Source organism: Ammospiza caudacuta, chromosome 13 (assembly GCF_027887145.1).
Source record: "Ammospiza caudacuta isolate bAmmCau1 chromosome 13, bAmmCau1.pri, whole genome shotgun sequence".
Classification (NCBI taxonomy): domain Eukaryota; kingdom Metazoa; phylum Chordata; class Aves; order Passeriformes; family Passerellidae; genus Ammospiza; species Ammospiza caudacuta.
In genome coordinates, this window is record NC_080605.1 from 4,247,153 (window position 1) to 4,266,096 (window position 18,944).

General features: G+C 45.8%; 1 protein-coding gene across 1 annotated transcript in view; it reads left to right on the forward strand.

Moving 5' to 3' along the window:
• Positions 1–18,944, forward strand: part of SLC7A10 (solute carrier family 7 member 10) — a 40,475-nt gene that overhangs the window by 12,839 nt on the left and 8,692 nt on the right. Inside the window, exons 2-4 of the mRNA XM_058813480.1 lie at positions 9,990–10,194; positions 16,116–16,267; positions 17,961–18,086. Coding sequence (XP_058669463.1) covers positions 9,990–10,194; positions 16,116–16,267; positions 17,961–18,086 — 483 coding nt within the window. The remainder of the gene's footprint in view (positions 1–9,989; positions 10,195–16,115; positions 16,268–17,960; positions 18,087–18,944) is intronic.

Below are 18,944 nucleotides of genomic sequence, written 5' to 3' on the forward strand. Positions count from 1 at the left end.
AGGACTAACAGCTTTCAGGAATGGACAGCAAGAGGCTTTTCCACTGGGCAGCAGCTGCTGATGGATTTTCCAGACTGAATAATCTGTTCACTGTGATCAATCAGTCAGCAAAAAGAATAGAGTTGAGGGGAGAAAAAAGGGGGAAAATCCAGCATTTCCCATAAAACAAATGATGCTTCAAAGATGGTGCAGGGGTCTTTACCATTGGCATGAGCAGGGCTGAAGGGTGGCCTGCTGAAGAGCTGTGGCTGTCACATTGTCCTGTCTGAGCCACAGCACTGCCCAGCACAGCTGAACTCTGGTTGTTTTCACAGCTGCGTTGGTGAGCTTTACAGCAGCATTTTGGAACTGCTTTTCTTCTTGGTAAATACCAAAAATCATTGCAGGTATAGAGAGCCCTGTGAGAAATGCAGCTGTCACTTGTGGGATTTCTCAGCTGAGGGACAAATATTAAATCAGCTGAATGGGCTGGCATCTGCCCCCTAAGCCACCACTGAAGGTCCAATCTCCACTGTCAGGTGCTTTCCTTAAAATCAGAATTTATCAGTCTCACAGTGTCCTAGAGAAGACCCCCATGTCCTCCAGCATGCTTGCAGGGCAGAGCTTTACCCACTCCCATTTCTACACCAGGGGATTTAACAACACATTTCTGCCCTTTGCAGGTAAAATTCCCAGTCAGGATATTGAGATGCAGAGAGCACAGAAAGCAGATGTTGGACAGATACCAAGGGCCAAAGCCACAAAAAGCTGCAGTGTTTGCAGAGCAGTCAGTGGGCAGAGCTGCAGCTTCTTACCAGGGCAATCCAGGCACTGTCACAGGGATCCTCCATGTCCCTCTCACAACACCGAGGTAGGCTTGGCACTCGGTTTCTCTTTGGAAATCAGCAGGAGGGTTGAAGCCTCTCTCCCTTGCTTCAAGGGTCACAGAGCTCCTTTATGTCCCACAGTCAGGGGGAAGTTTGAGCCTCTGTTCCCCATAGGTGCCACTGCCAGTGGGGATGCAGTGGGAGCACCAAGAATTGCTGCTCTGCAGCTGTCTGTGGGCTTCCCTCATGCTTACCTGGCAGCACTGCCCTGCCCCAAACCCTGCTCAAGGCCCCTGATGCCAAGGAAAAAGGCAAAAGAGGAAGGTGCAATATGGAGCTCAGCAAAAGCAGCAGGGTTTTGTGATCCCCTCCTGGCACAGCTGTATTGCTCTGAGTGCAACAGGGTGTGGGAGCTCCCAGTGAGAATATCCCACTGAAAAAGTCTCCCAGTCCCCAGGAGAAGGCTTTTCCTGATGTTTCTGCCTTATCATTGCAGCCACAGAGAAGGGCAAGGGAGGCTGAGGTTTCCTCTCCATGGTAATGAAATGCAGCCCACATACCCCAACGCTGGCAAGAGAAGAGGAGAGCAAGTCAGAAGTTAAGGAAGTAGAGAAGTCAGACCAAGTACAAGAGTCAGAACAGAGGAGCAGGAAATAAAGCAGTGGACTGTGTGCCTGAAAAGAGGAGACAGAGCCTGCAGCCTGTGAAAGGATTAGCAGAATAAAAGGAGTTTCAGTTTAGAGCAACAACAAAATCCTATCATAGAGGCTTTAACTTCTTCTTTGAAATAAACACACTGTAAAAGTGTTAATCAAATCAAACTGAATAAAACCATGTACTAGCAGACATCTGTCATCTTTATTATTTCATGTTCTCCTGAGAGGCCTGATCCCCAGCACCTCTGGCCATTTATCTGCCTTGGTGCAGATCTGTGCTGGATGTTTGCTCTCCAGCAGGGCAAGACTGGCACTGACTGATAGGGACAACCAGGTTTCCCTCTCAGTTGTATGTCCTGCAATTTTGGACCAAAGGACAAAAGGATTTGTAAATTGTTTTATCAAACCTAGTGTATGCCCACATACATACTCAGGATTGCTCACATACAAACATCTAATTGCAGGAGAGCATGATGCTTGCCAGCCAGAGGACTGGATCAGAGGTTCCAGGGCTGGTTTTGGTTATTGGAACATCTGCATTTGACTCAAGTACTATAATGAGAATATCCCCACATTTTATCTCCTTCAGTGAGGTCCTTATGGTACAGATGTGCCCTTCCTACAAGTAGTCAACACATGCCAAAGGAACCTGCTTTGAAAGTATTTTGTGAATACCATGTTACCAAAACAGAGGCTTAAAAGCTTTCCTGATTAAGTTTCTCTTGGTTAACCTGCTCCTGTTGAACAACAGTAATTGACAAATTATCACTAATTTTACAAAAAGGTAGAAATTTTAAACCACCAGATTTTTGTGGGTTTAAGCTGCTGGGTGCTTGGGCAGAGGTTGGATTACTGATGGCCTGAGCATGGTCAGTCTCCTGTGGCAAGCAGCAGGCTCCAGCTGAAGAGCAAAGCACTGCAGTGCCATAAATGCATCTTGCAGGATTAGAGTACTGCATTCCTGCAAGGCTGCCTTCCACTGCCAGTGGAAAGGGAATCCAAACAAACCCTCATCATTAAGCAGTTTATATACCTTAAGCCAGAGCCAAATGTGTGGCTTACTACTTTTAAAGAACCATTTAAATGGCCCCAGATATATTAAAGGTCCTGTGAAGACTGAGGTTAGCTAAAATTTACCTTGATTGCTCTTCTCTAGACTGTGATTTTTTCATCTAATTGCAGCACAGCTGCCTAACATACTCCCAAAATCACAACAATGCAGCTGCCATGCACAAGGTGTATCCACTTGCTCGTTCTGTTTATCAGTGGTCTTTGCAATTCAGTAACTCCTATATTTTCTTACAATAACAGAAGAGAAGGCAGAGGTTGCTCTCTCTCTCTCTGGGGAAGGATACATGTCATCATCCTGCAGACTGGATGATTACTAGGGAGAACAGCAACCCAAATATCTGGCATCCACAGTAACATTCACTAAAATTCAGGATAAGGATGATATTCCATCCTTGCCACAGGTTCTCCAGATAACAGATATTTCCAGCCCATTTCCCACCACATGGGCAAGTCTGCTTTTTCCCTGTCCTTTGTGCAGCTGGGCAGGGCACAGCTGTGCCTTGCTGAGCAGGTATTGATTTTTAATATATAGAAATTTAAATTATTTACAGCTCTCCACAGTACCTCATGCAATAGCAAAATCTAACCCTAATCACTGGAACAGTAAGGCTGCATCAGGTATCATTAGTGAAGCTATACCTGAAATATTTTCTTTCCTTAACTCAGTTTTCTGTTCTATCCACACCTTCATTGTTAGAAAACTTGGTTGTTCAAGCCCTCATGGACTACACCTGCATATTGGTGCTCAGAAGGTAAATGATCTTTATACATCTAACAGAAGTTAAGGAAAACTCTCAGTATTTGAAGCAGCCTGATTTTTTAAATCTTTAAAGTTGTGTGTAGTATAATCAGATTATAAATTCTTAACACAGTAAAATCCTGTTGGAATGCTGGAACAGCAGTTTATAATGGCTGGTCGTGTTCTGGCTTGCTAGGAATTTTAACATAAATATTTGAAGTCAGGTTTTAAGTTTAATTTTGTTAAATACTAATCCATGTAAACATTAAATTATCACTGTTATTTTTACAGCCCTTTTTGAGTTTTTTTTTTTTTTGCAAGCATATTAGCAGAGCAGCCATAATTCATTTTCCAGTGATACAGAAATTCCTTTTTTTTACTTGCATATGAAATGAAATGGCTATTATTTTAATTCCAGGCTTTATAGATCCTTTTTTTTCTTTATCTGTTTTTCACTAAGAGTTTTCTGAATGCTATTTAAAAGCAAAAAAACTCCAGGAAATTGCATCAAATACCTTAACTGCCACATAGCCTAAATTCATGTTTGACTAGAGGTTAAGAAAATGCACTTGAAGTGTTTGATGGTTTTAATTCCACTGAGTCCCTACAGCCGAGCAATTTTATAGACCTTGTTGTCTTGATGCAGAATTTCATTTAGTCTTTGTATTTCAGAGGGGGAGGAGGGGACACCTCAATCCTTGCACTGGATGTGCACTTGTGTGCTGCATGGCAGCCTCCCCTCCTGGCACGTGGCTGAGCCAGGGCCCCAGCTCAGCCAGGGCAGAGAGCAGCACGTTCATTTTCTGGGAATAAGCAGAGCCATTGGGACCGTCTGTGCTGCCACACAATTTCCAGTTTGCACCAAAATTATGAGCTGGGCATTTTACTTCCTGACTGGCTTTGTATCTGTGTCATGCCCTGAGTGCACAAAGGGGCAGTGGCAGTCAAAACTTGTCACTGGCATCCTCAGCTGGGAGTGCTTAACTCCTGGGAGCCAATTAACTGGCAATTAGCTGCACCAGAAGCTGCTTCATTTAGCAGATTTCTGCTAAATACATACATAAATAAATATCCATGATGAGTTACATTATTGACATAATCCACCTCATATTTAATTTGGATTGAGACAGTTTGCAAAGCACAATTCCTTTTGATTAAGCTCCTTTGTTGCTGTTGCCAAACAGGATTCTCAATTCTTTACAATATTTTCTACTGAAAAAAGATATATTTATTTATAATTCCTAGGCAGGATGCAAAGCTTCAGCATTTGTTGATAAGAGAACTTTTTTATGCAGTGACACAGACTGTCATCCTGTTGGCCTGGGCAATGTCCACCTGGATGTGGGAGTCCTGAGAGAATGGGAGAACTTTTTGATTATTATTCTATTCTCAGTGAAAACTGCCTGTTGAGGATACAGTACACCAATATATCAAGAGAGAGCTGAACCTGAAATCAGGTTTGTGGTGGTGTTCGCAGGGGTCCCAGGATGAGGGAAGAGATGAGGATCTGACTCCATGTTTCAGAAGGCTGGTTTATTATTTTATGATATATATTATATTCAAACTATACTAAAAGAATAGAAGAAAGGATTTCATCAGAAGGCTTGCAAGGAAAAAAGTGGAATGGAATGATAATTACTGATACGTCCAGAATTTCAGATGTACAACAGATCTTTAAAGAAATGTGCATGCAATAAAAAGGCATGAGTGATATTTTTCTTTGCTAGCTATACAGGAAATTGCTTGGTTTTATCCAAGAAAGACCAAATATGGTCTCTAAATATAATAAATCAATTTTTACAGAACTGAGGGATGCTTTCAACAAGCTGCAAGATCCAGTTTTTATAGTCTGTGTGTATTGTGTGCTGCAGATAAATGAAAGATGCCCTAAGGATTTTGCATACTAAGTGAATATGCCAAGTATTACCAAGTCCCTTTATTTTCTCACAAGCACAGGGATACTGTTTTCCTTCAAAGTGCAGTTCTTGAAGTGTTTTGGTGAGAATTCAGCTTTTGTTTAAGAAATGAGTTTCAGTTCTCATAGTTATATTAAAAGACATCAAAACCCCACATCTAACCCCAAACGCACTCTCATGGTCCAAAAGCCAAAGGCAAAATGAAAACACTGGATTTTTCAATAAGCCAAATGTTCTAATTGTCACATCATTACCACAGTTCCCAAATGGTTTAGCTCCACATGAAGTGCTGACCTCAGAGCCAAACCACACACTGCATGTGTGTGACTGGTCTGGAAACCCATTCCAGGGCCAGGTCACAAAAGATCCTAAACACAATTAGATAAACAACTGGAGATTTGAAAGGATGGGGGGTTTGGCATTCTCTTCACAGAAAACCAGGTTTGGGACCCACTTCCACTGAGGCAGAGATGGAGCATGGCTGAAGGGAGAGGCTGGACCCGCTTCACACCCACATTGCTGGTTTGGGTTCATTCACCTGGCCCAGGATTCACAAGTTTGGCTGCTCGGGCTGAGCATGCAGCTCACAGAGAACAGGCTGGGCTCCTCATCTGGGACTGTCTGAGCTGGAAACAGCCAGAACTTTCTTTCTTTAAGGAGAATACCTTCTGGGTGCAACTATCTGCAGGAGCAGGACAAGGACCAGACACATTTCTGATGGTTCTTCCATGCAAACATTCTACCAATTTTACTACCAGCACTGCTGGATGTGTTACTTGACTGGAGAGATAAAGAGACACAGATATTTTTTCCTTTTTTTTTTTTGCTTTTGTATACCCTTCCCCCATTTCCTATTTTTCTAGGATGTGGAAACTTCTCTCAACATTGTCCCAAAAAAAGAAAATAATCATGACACTGGATAAGATCTCAGAAGTGATATATATATATTTCAGGATATTTTGCTTGCGTTCTGACTCATAATTGTTGGTAACGTAATTTTTAAACAAAAGCTGAGGTTGTCATGGTATTTTTATACCAATGATTCCATATTATTGTGAAAAGGAGGGGAAAAAACAAACACCAAGAAACAAGAGATGACAAAATACAATGCTGTGTATGGGAAAGAGCGCATGCTGCATTTTCTCACCCCTAAAGCTGCTCACCAAATTCCCTCCAGATCCTGCTGACCAAGACCTCCTGAAAATTGCTTCTCACCAGGCAGTTTCTGACATCTTCGTTTCTGGAGCATTTCAGTATCTCCACCTATTTTTAAACATGTCCTACACCAAGTGAAGCAAAGGTACTTTTTGGGCACATTTACCACATTCATGGCAGATTTTCATACGAACATTTTGTTATCAGAAGGGGTGTAGCACTTCCACTCCTACTGATATGGCTTTTGCACATGTTGTGAGTGCAAAGTAATATGAAATCCATAATGACTTTGGAAGGTAATTTTGCCTTATTCTTTATTCATTCATGAAGGATATTACATTTATTAAAATATGATTCACTATTTAATTTCTACAAAATTAAATCACTATTTAATCTTCTACAAAAAAAAATTAGTAGAATGCTTGTATGAAAGAATTATCCAGAAATCTGTCTGGTCCCTGTCCTGCTCCTGCAGATAGTTGCACCCAGAACATATTCTACATAAACAAAGAAAGTTCTGGCTGTTTCCAGCTCAGACAGAGCTGCAGATGAGGAGGACTGCTTTGGAAGTCTTACCATAACAGGAGGCCACGGACACCTCCTCCCTGCAGCCATGTGGATTTGGGAAGGAGCCCCAGTGCCAGTGCCCCTCAGTGCCCACCACCCAGGCTGCCAGGGATGAACCAAGCTCCTTCCTGGGGGCAGAAACATGAAACACAGAGAGCTCTGACAGTGCTGAGTGTAAGCATTCAAAACTCACATCATCTTTATTTAGCCTCTGTGCAAACCCAGGGCACACAGGGAATATTTCTGTGTCTGCTCTGGGGTGCCCTGACCCCCAGGGCAGCGCTGACTTTGACCCTCACTCTGGAGAAAGTTTCCCAGACTTCAAGATAGACTGGAACCCACAAAAGTGTGAAACAGATTATAGAGAGCAGTGTAGGTGTATCACTGGGTGAGAAATTGAGGTTTTGGGATTTTTAATGTGTTGTGGATGGCAGCAAGAATGAGGGCACAGGGTGTCATCCTGGGTTTCTTCTCCATGGGTTTGGGTGGCATTTTGTAATTGGATAGAAAACTTCCCATGGGGGGCTCTTTGGGATCAGCTATTGGGTTAAAAGGGAAAATAATCCAGGTGTCAGCTCTTAATTGGAGAGTTTAGTCTTAAAAGACCTTGTAACAAGAGATTATTGGGCATTTTGTGCCTGTTAATGAAAAGCTGCTGAACTCACAGCAGTGAGACTGTTTTACTGATTAGAAATAATGACCACCTGAGTCTGAACATGAACTACCTCAAGTGCCTTCAATCCAGACCCAGAGAAACCAAGAACTGGTATCCCCACAAGCCTGCACTGTGCCACATCACTGCCACCACCTTCCCTCTGCAGTTACAGCTCACCAGGAGCCAGCTCTGTCCCCTGGGTGTCTCACAGCATGGCCAGATCCCACCGCTTCCCCTGGTGCTGCTGATGTTTGCCTCTGCATTCCCCACCCTTGCCACCCCCCTGCAGCTCTGTCCACCCCCCACAGCTGAGTGGGCACAGCCGACCCAGCTCAGCCCCTGGCCAGCACAAAGGGCAGACCCTGCCAGCACCATGCAGACCCCCTGGAACCTTGGATTTCTTGTCCGTTACCAGTCTGAGGGATGCCAGGCTGTGTTTGGATTGCATCCTTTCCTCATGCATGGACAACATGGAAAGGTGACCCAAGGGACAGGGGTGGAAACTGAGAGCCTGCTAAGGGTGAGCCTTTGCATCTGCTCTCTGCTGCCAAAATACCAGCAAACCTGAGCTAAGGTGAACAAGGGTAGGAGGAGATGGCAGGAAAGGAGCCAGTGGACCCATTTAGGGCTTGTTCTGTCTTTGGGCATTTGTTCAGTATGGAAACCTACAGGTCTATCTTGGTAAAAAACACTGTGTCTGAACTTCAGCATGGTCCCCAGAGCACCACCAGCTCCTCCCAGCAGTGCAGTGTGCTCAGGCACGTTGATCTGTGGAAAATGCAGGTACACAGGTATGTATGCTGGCACGTAGCAAATCATTTTTAAGGGGTTTTTATCATTTAAGGTCTTTCTCCATATGCACAAGTACAACTGTTAAACTGTGGCACACAGCAGCACCAAAGACTCTCAAGGCTTCCCCTGCAGGCCCTTCCCCACCCTCATGGCCTCCTCTGGCCATTCTCCAATGCCTTCATGTCTTCCTCATGCTCTGGTGCACTGAAGGTGAGGCTGCCCCAGCCCAGAGCAGAGCAGAACAATCCCCCAGGCCTGGCAGTGCTGGGGCTGATGCCCAGGACAGGGATGTCCCTGCTGTCCCCAGGGCACTGCTGGCTCAGCTCCAGTGGCCACAGGCCAGGAGCCCCAGGGCCCTTCCTGCAGCTGCTCTGCAGCTCTCAGTGTGCCCACAGAGCCAGGGCAGAGCCAGCACTGCCATTGCCTGAGCTTCACATGGCTGGCATTGGGATTGCCCTGCTCCGCCATGGCCTGAAAACTTCACATGGCTGGCATTGGGATTGCCCTGCTCTGCCATGGCCTGAAAACTTCACATGGCTGGCATTGGGATTGCCCTGCTCCGCCATGGCCTGAAAACTTCACATGGCTGGCATTGGGATTGCCCTGCTCTGCCATGGCCTGAAAACTTCCCATGGCTGGGGTTGCCCCTCTCTGCCACTGCCTGGGGCTCTCTGCAGGGCTCTCTGCCCTCCAAGGAGCCAACAGCTCCTCCTCATTCAGTGCCATCAGCAAATCCCTGAGGGCTCATTTGGGCCCTGGCCCCAGACCATGAGTGAAGGTGTTGGGCTCAGGGCTGAGGGTGAAGCCCTGCAGAGCCCCACTGGGGACAGGCCCCAGTCTGGTGCCACCCCAGCCACTGCCATCCTCTGTCACCCTCTGTGCCCAGCCCTGAGCCAGCTGCCCACAATGTAACACACACTGGTCCCACATGGAAAAAGAGCATCTGGAGGTTTCCACCACTCCTTTTCTATACCCAGCACTGCCTGAACTCACATCATCTCAATTGTCTCATGCTGTCCAACATTTTAGCCATGCCACATTATAACTTTACATTTTATGGCTGATCACTAAGCAGCACAGCTATTGCAAGTACAAAATGCTTATGGATTTTTAATATTTCAGACTTTGAGATTGCTTTTTCAAGCACAATCTTAAATCCATCCTTGGTGGCAAGCACACCTTTTGGGCCCATCGCTACAGACAATGCTATTCTCTTCTTTTTTGACCTCCCAAACTCCCTGGAAATTTGCCTTAACTTGTTCAAATTCCTCTTAGGAGTGGATGAAAAGTCTTCATTACAAAGTCACTTCTAACTCCTTGCAGTAATACACTTGGGCATGGCAGGTGAGAGTTATGCAGGCTGAGGAAGTTGGTGCCAGAAAACTCATGGATCCTCATCAGCAAAGCTGAGCACACATTTAGCATCTTTGGTTGCTGACAAATGGCAGCACTTCTGCCAGGGCATAATCAGAAACAGTGCAGTCATACAAAATCTGAAATGGGAGCACAGGGGTGGCACGACTGAGTTTTTTATTAGAGCAGGGGCTCTGGGGTTGTTTCCCTTCTTTTGAACAAATAAAAGCCAACTATTTACTTTCTTTTCCCTGACTGCTGTCATGTTGTCCTTTGCAGGTAACATCATAGGCTCTGGGATCTTTATTTCCCCCAAAGGAGTTCTGGAGCACGCAGGCTCGGTGGGACTGGCTCTCATCATCTGGGTGCTGGGGGGCGGCGTGGCTGCCCTGGGCTCCCTGTGCTACGCTGAGCTGGGGGTCACCATCCCCAAGTCAGGAGGGGACTACTCCTATGTCACTGAGATTTTTGGTGGGTTGGCTGGGTAAGTACCCTCTCTCTATAAACTGATCTGAAAGCACATTTATGTTGTGTGTTTGCTGTGGGAAACTTGGAAGAGACAACATTTGTTAATAAAAATGCTTCAGCAAAATCAATCTTTCTGTTCTGTGTTAGAAATACCAAATTGTCCCCACACAGAACTCCCAGTGCTGTTTCCAAGGGAAGGTGACAGATCCTTTCACTTCCCTCCAAGTCCATGACAGAGGAGGTGATGCTGTGTCTCAGTGATGTTCCTGTGTGCAAGCCATGAATGATCAGTGCCTGTGTGGAAGAGTTTTACCCATCCCAGGCCAGGCTGGAGCTGCTCACCACAAATAAAACAAAGCTGCTTGACTTGCTGTCCAGAATCACCAAGTAAATACAGAGAGGGGGAATGCTAACTCGGGGAAGGATTTCTCTTTGAAAATAGTACTGATGTGAGGAAGGGACAAGTGAGAGGAGGTTATCTTTTTTAGTGTACACTTTTTGATGCATTCAACACAATTAATTAAGCTGTCAGCTTGTACTCACAGACTACTAGAGAAGCACCAGAATGTTCTGAGCAGCTCCCTCACTGTGAGTAGAGAGGCCAGACCACATGCTGGTGGTTTAGTTAAGAAAAATAAGCACCAGTACAGAAAACTAGAGAAAGAGTAAGGAAAACCCCCACCAAACCAGAGTATTCCTTCTCATGTGAGATGGAAAATGAGCTTCTAACAGTTGAGCTGGCTGCTGAGCAAGGACAGATCAGAACAGGCATAACACAGGCAGTCTGTCACCCTGTCCCAAAGGCTGTCCTCTCATTTCTGCCTCAGCTCAGTGCCACACAGGCACAGCCAGCACTGCAGACATGCCTGCTCACAGGGGCATTTCTGATGCTTGCCAAGCTTCAGCCATTGCCTTCTGCTGGTTCATGAAGTCTGTGTTTCTTTAGCTGATGGGATCTCTCCTCTGACTGCTGTCCTGCTTTGCACAGAAAATTACACTGACATCGCAGAACAGATGGGGGCAACAGCAGCACTGGCTTGGCTAACCAGAGCTGAGCTCCACTCAGGTGTGTCCTCTCATGGGGCAGGAGCACAGCAGAGCTCTGCTTCCCCAGGGCCCTGCAGCAGCAGCTCCCCCAGTGCCTGCTGACAGGAGCAGGCTCTGCAAGCAGGGACAGGGCAACTGGGAGCACAGAACCCCACAAGTCCCATCCCTGGAACATCACTGTAAGGAGGCCAGCAACATGAGAGGTCCACAAAACCAAAGGAATTGTGTTTTCTAGGGGAGAAAATGAAACTACTTAGAAATCAAGTACAACTAAAATTTAATTTAATTCAATTAAAATTAATTTAAATTGTTCCTCAGCTCCCTCTGCCACTTCAGAGAACTTGTCTGGTCCCTGCAACCACCAAGATGTGCAGCTGCTGTAACAAACCACACAGCAGCTGACTGATCACTGCCCAGCATGTACCTGGGGACAGCCTCACCTCCCAAGGCAGGAGATTCGGCTTGGGCAGCACTCACTTGGTGTCCAGGCTTGTAATGCACAGGCAATATTAAAAAAACACAACCTGTCACCTGAAGGGAAGCAGTGCTCCCATCCTTCCTGTGTAGAGATGTAACTCTCTCTCAAGAAAAGAAATAGCCCCACTGTTGTGACAAAGGGTGCATTAGGCAAGAGCCATCAGGCAGGTTTTGGTGTAAAAGGGGGATTTGGGTCAGCTTTTCCAGTAAAGCCAAGCTGGGACTGTGCCCTGCTGCCTTTGCTGAGCCACCACCTGAAGGCTGCAGCTCTGGGAGCTCCAGCACCCCCAGCTCCCTACCTGGGAGTGCCCATCCAGCCCTGGCAGGGCACAGGCAGGCTGAGCTTCAAGGGGCTGCCCTGTGCCTCCCTGGCACAAAAACCACTGCTGCTTTTTGATTTAATCCTTCTACAGCTGAGCACATCAAACTCAGCACACAAAGCTTTAGTGCACCTGACTTTCCCGTGCATCTGACTTTGCCAGTGACCAGCTGGATGTTTTGGTTTATTATTTATATTTATTTTTAAAAAGGTGTTTGTTGTAAGAGCACAGCTGTACCCACCCAGACCACAACAACTCCACTTCTGCTGCCTTGTCCCTGTCTCCCAAAATCCTCCCATTTATTAATTTTTATATATCTATGCAGGTTTTCCTGCACAGATACAAGGCACAAATAAATACCATTTGACTGTGACAGCTACTGGAGTACTCCATGCCCCAGCTTCTGTGTCTGGCACTACTGATAGCTGGATGCACAACTGTTTATTGAAAAAATCACATTGCTGTGATGTGAGGAGCTGAATGCAGTAACAGAGGCAGGACAGGGCCACCTTGGATAGCTCAGGGACAGCATGAAGCACTGCTGGAAAGTGGTGGTCATGGCAAACCTTGGCTGGGGACAGCCCTGAGCAGGGACACTGCCTAGCTCCTCTGGCCAAGGGAGGAGGAACAGGTGAGGAAGGGTTCCAGTATTACCAGGCTCTGGTCTGGTACCAGAGAGTTACTCCTGCTTTCCTCTCTATTTAGGAATCATTGTGGTTTTAAACAGCATTTGTGTGTGAGCACAAACTGCAGGGAATGGCTGCAGTCTGTGCTGCAGGAGCCCTCTGAGCACAGCTCTCCTTGCATGATGTGGGCCTGCAAGTCTGTTTGAGGAAAAAGAACATCACCCCAAATGCTAAATAGAGGTCTTAATAGGTGTTCTTGCAGAAGAACAAACCCTGCAGTGAGTTTCTGATCAATACCACTCCTTCTGAATGCTCAGCAGTCATGCTGCAGCTACCACAGCAGAGCCCGCTCTCTGGACATACATGCCCACCAAAATCAGTGCAGAGTTTGCAGCCAGAGCTTTCATAAGTGTCACTCCAAACTGCAAGTGTAACATGCTTCAAATATACTTCCATGTTTCTTTTTCGTTATTGCAAAATTTTGAATTTTCCAAAGGCAGTAAGTCATCCAGCAATGTAGGATGGCATTAATTGTATTCAAACTGGCTCCAGCTTAAACCAGTCCAGTTTTTCCTGAGCTGTACTACAGCACCTGTTTCAAACTGTTTCCTTTTGCCAATGCACAAGTAGGGTACACTGGAATTTTAATTTCCATAGGCTGCTTTGAATCCATAACATATCTGAGATCCTTGAGGGAGTACAGGCATATCCCAAACAGATATTTGAGAACCAATTTCACCAAGTCCACTAGACTATTCAGGACCCAGGTGAAACCATGTTGTTTATTTCTTTCCACAGGTGAGGGAGTTAGTATGCTGAGGTATCTGCAAAAAAATTCAGTTTTGGTCCAGGGATGGGTGGCACTCCACGTGAATGCCACACCTGCCCAGGGGTAGCAGGTGGCACCACTCACCCCAGGCTGTTCCTAGGACAGAGGGAGGGCTCTGAGTAGACAGGGTCTCACTCATGTACACACTGATGGACTGTGGGCCATGGACTTCAGGGAACTTTGGATGAGGCTCAACAACCAAACACAGCAGAGCCCATCCAGCCAGCAGCTGGAATACAGGTGCAGAGATTATTTCACCTGCTCCTTGACCACCAGCACGTGCAGGAGCTCAAATTTCTCATGCAAACTCCAGTGTTCAGAAAAATAAAACCCAACCAAGCAACCAAAACCAACCAAACCCAACCAACGAGTTACATCTTCCTTTTTCTTTACATTCAGTTGTCTCAAACCTGTTATAAAATCTGATCACTTCTCAGTCAGCAACAAGAGAAGATTTGACTTCTCTTATTTTTGTGATCCCAGCTACAGAGTAACTATGAAAAGCTGTAGGGTTGAGTTCCATCTCCAGCTCTGCAGCTCAGCCCTCAGGGCAATAATTCTGCCACTTTCCAGCTGAAGAACAAAGTGATTCCAGGTGTGCCATGCTGTGTTCTCTCCCACATCATCTCCCATGAGCCATTTTCCCCAGGAGCAGCCATTCATTCCCAGCTGGGCCCCAGCCCTGGCAGCTGCTGGCACTGTGAGCACATGGCACATGCCAGCCTTGCCCCCTGGCCCCCACAGCTGCTTGTTTAAGGATGGAAATGTGATCTCAGTGACCAGCAAGGAGATATTTTTCTCAGAAATAGGTTTTAACTAAGACTTACATGTAGAAACACCATTAAAGTGGGCCTATACCTTAGGCAAAGCTTCCTTCTTGTTTTGCTGCCATCTCTTTTTTGAGCTTCACATTTGACAGTGCAACTTTGTCCCCCTCTGCTAAAATTATGCATTTTCTTTAATTTGTGTTATCAATCCTGCATTTCAGTTCCATGACTGTCATTAATCCATTCCCATTAAACCAAGTTCGACCCAATACCAGCTACCCCACACTCCATATTACAGCATAGAAACCAGGGCAAATTTTGTCTGAAATAGTCTTTTCAGAGTCATTCTCCCCACTGAATGTTTTACACAATTCTCAGCCTACATATGTAGGCTAAAACTTTGTGTAAAATTTGAAGAAAAACATGGCAGGGAAAAACTGGCAGCCTCTGCAAAGGCCCTGCCAGTCAACAGCCACACAAAACAGCTCAGGCAGCACCATCAGTATCCAAATTATATTCAGCAAATTGTTATTGTAGTCTTTAGGTCCTGTTTATTCTTCAGTGTGGACCAGCAGAGTTAACTCAGCAAGCAGGACCTGCAGAGCTGTCCCAAGCTGGGTGCATCATCAGCAACACCAAATAGCACAAAGCAATCACTGGAGAAAACTGCTCTGAACCACAAGGAAAAACATTAGAAATTGAGGGGAGAAAAAACCCTAAAAAGGGATTCACACAACCAAATAAAGAGAAAGAAAAAACTGCTGAGTTTGTTGTAAAAACTACAGTGGCAGCTGGGAAGGTACCCAGCTCTGACATTGGTCTGGTTCACCAAATTAACTGTGGTAGCTAATTAATTGCCCCATCCTTCTCAGGAGCAAGAAGGGAAAGTGAAGGATGGGGCTGAGACATTTTGCAGCTCAGCTGAGGAGCAGCCAGGAGCAGCACTGCCTTCAGGCTGCTGACACAGAGAGGCTCCCTCAGCTGTGCAGATTTCAGGGCTGGGAGCAGGGTGGGTGCAGCCCCTAAAGAGCAGCCCGTGTAATATAGAAATTATACTGTCTTATTTGGAAATATCATCTCAAATCCTCATTTGTGTCATGCATCCCTGCACATTATATTTGTGCATGCATGTGAATGAATGACTCTGTGTGTGTGTGTGTGTCTGTGTGTGTATATACATGGCAAGGAAAGCTTCACTTTCTTGCAATGCTTACTTCTCACAATAGAAATAATAATACTTCAAATATTTTTAAAGACTAACCTGATCCACTGCTGACTTTTTAAGTATTTTTTTCCTTTGCACAGAATGGAAAAACAAAATATCTCACACTTTATATTTGCACAATACCTTGTTGGGTGCAATCACCTGAAGCCACAGCTGGAGGCAGGCAGCCAGCCCAGCTGTGAGATCCATCACAAATACTGCAGCACCAATCTGCCCTGGTCTGGGTCACAGAGCCAACAGCAGCAGGGACCAGCAGGGAGTTGGTAGCAGTCCCAAAAGTGCAGCTGCTGCCTTTGGCTGCAGCCAAAACCCTTCAGAGGTGCCTTCAGTGTAGGGACTGCTGTCTGCTGTGGTGCCATGTGAGCCCAAGAGCAGCAGAGCTCCTTTCTAGACACAGAGTTAAACCCAAACATGCCTGCTGGTCATAATCCTCACTCTTCCACACATTCCTAAGCCATGTTTGCTTTACAATGTTTGATTTAAAATGCATATTGTGCTGAGCACACGGGAGAAGGGCTGAGGAGGGTCCCACTGCTGTGTGTGACAGGGTGGAGGTGCCCAGCCCTGACTCCCTGTGCACAGCTGGCTGTGTGTCACCTCCTCCAGCACAGCACCAGCTCTCTTGTGCTTTCCCTTGTCTCTGCAGGTTTCTGCTGCTGTGGAGTGCAGTGCTTATCATGTACCCAACCAGTCTGGCTGTCATTGCACTGACCTTCTCCAACTATGTCCTGCAGCCTGTCTTCCCCAACTGCATCCCACCCTATAATGCCTCCAGGATCCTCTCCATGGTGTGCCTATGTAAGTATTTGCTTCTTGCACACACACAAATCTTGCCCTGGTTTTACAAGGGGCCACTCCAGCCAGGCTGGGGTCAGCCCCAGCTCCAAAGGCCAGTGGGGAGGTCCCAGGAGAGGCACTGTGGTGGCTGGTGTGGGATGTTCTGTCCTGGGGGGAGGCACAAAGGCACCCAAACCCCTGTGGGTCCAGGGGAAGTGGTGGCAGGTGAGCATGTGGGATGGGGCAGAACTGCAGAACCATCCCATGGGCACCTGGCACAGGTCACCACCACCCTGTGAGCCCCTCCTGTTCTCTCTCACACTCACACACGAGTGTGCAGAGTGCAGCCAGCTCTGCATCAGCCACTGCTGGGGCTGGCAGGAGCAAAGCTGAGCTGCAGGACTGGAAATTTTCACTGTTCCTGAGAGGAGGCAATGATCCTTCACACTTGTCAGAACCCAGGACATTCCTCTGGCTGCCCTGGAGGACTCAAGACCCTGGCAGGGGGCTCAGAGACCTTGGCATGGAGTCAAAACCACCTGTGCCTTTGATTTTAGCCCATGGAAACAATGACCAACTTTGTGCAAAGAGTTAAAAGCCACAAAAGTTTGAATAAAATGATAGTGAATTTATCACAAAGTGAAAAAGTAGAATTTTAAAGTTTTTAGACTGGGGGTTCAAGAAGTAAAATAGAAGAATCTAAGCATGTCCTGTCGTCTTCTTCTTCTTGTCCTCTATCTTGTGCTATGATAGTGACACTTCTATGATAGTGACACTTCTCTAGTTTAAAATAAAGACAAACTGTCTAACATAAGTCATAAGTATTAAAAAATAACTGTAAATAAAGTACACGTAGATTTTAGTTTAAAAGATAACACTGCCCCGAGGGTGGTCAGTGTGCCTCAACCCAACCTGCTAAACAAACCTGCACAAATCCAAAAAAGAATGTATTAGAAAAAAAAAAAAAAAAAAAAGCAACCTTAAAAACCAAACCCAAAAAATCCCAACTTCTTTGAGCACAGGGCTAAGAAAAAAGACTTTTAATACCTCAAGAGCCATTCTAACAACTCAAAACCCAAACACACTGGGCACGGGCTCAGGCACAGTTATTGAGCTGGGGAGAGCCCCTGTGGCAGAACCCAGGGGCTGATGGCTGCCAGGGATGCTCCTGCAGCTTGGGAAAGGCAATTTTCCTCCTCACCCTCGTTCTGGCCATGCTAGAGCTCCCTGCAGGAACACGGTCACCACATTTCTCTTCACAGAGAAAAACAAGGAAATATTCCCAAGAATATTGCTGGGATTCACATTCTCTGAACCTCAGAGAAAGAAAAAACAATTCTCATCTCATTTGCTGTGCCTGTGCTGTGCCAAAGTAGAATGCAATATGGAGATTGTTTACCCAATGATGGTGTTTTGTTTCCTTGGTCTGTCAGGGCCAGGTGTGTGTGTGTGTGTGGGACTATCAGGGACCAGTCACGAGATTCTGAGCAGTTGAGTGCTTGGCACGTTCAGTTTAGATGTAATATGATGTAGAATAATATAGTATAATAAAGTAATTAATTAGCCTTCTGATAAGATGGACTCCTCATCATTTCTCCTTGCCATGGGGGTCAGCCTGTTTCAATAGAACATGAGTGTGTTTTTCACTATTTTGGCTGTACATTCTCAAATAAGCACAGTTTCATCCCACTGAACTCAACCTTTTGCTCTGCAGTGCTCCTGACATGGGTGAATAGCTCCAGCGTGCGATGGGCGACGCGCATCCAGGATATTTTCACAGCAGGAAAACTCTTAGCCCTGACCCTCATCATTGTTGTGGGCTTCATCCAGATCTTTAAAGGTACTCTGTGAGACACTCTGTCATTGCTATAGTACTGTTGATAGACCTGATTTTTCCCACTTACTGCAATGTTTCCTCCTTACAAACTGACCTGGAGGTGTGCTGGGTTTTGCCAAGCTGTGGGATTGCACACTGACACAGCTGGGGAAAGAATGACACCAGGGAGAAATCAGCTATATCCTCTTTAAAAAGTCTCTTTCCAGCCCACCTTGTAGGCTTTGATAGAATAAAATGTTTTGGAATAGTTAGTTAACATTTTTAATCTGTTGTGCATTCCTTAATTTGAAGTGTTCTGGATGTAAAATGAATAAGCAATGCTTTGCCTAGGGCAGGATGATATCTGCTTCATTTCAGGCACTAGTCCAATTTCCTACAAAAAGTCACTTATAAGATTAAACTAAGGTGAAAAATGTCTCACTGATTCACCAGTTATTGGAAAGCCAAAAGTACAAAAGACCTATAATATTTTTATCATGGGTCATATAAAGGATGAAGAAATGTGACATTTACAGAGAACAGAAAACTTGTTTTCTCAGTGGTGCTAGTCCTACAGTCTTGACAAACCTTTCAGGCCCATAGGTATTTTATTTTAAAGGATATCTCCTAAACAACACCAAACTCTTGTAAAAGAGAATGTCATTAAGAGCAGGCAGGAATTTGCACTGCCCAGGATCCACCCTCAGCCAGTGCAGGCTGCCAAAGGGTCCCATGAGTCGCTGTGGCACAGATGTGGTGGTGGAGAGCAGGAGCTGCCTCACCAGGACACTGTCCTGCACAAAGCACTGCAACTGCTCTGTCAGCCCACGGTGCCAGGAACAGCATGAAGGCTCAGCTCTAAGAAAGAATAAAAAGCAAAAT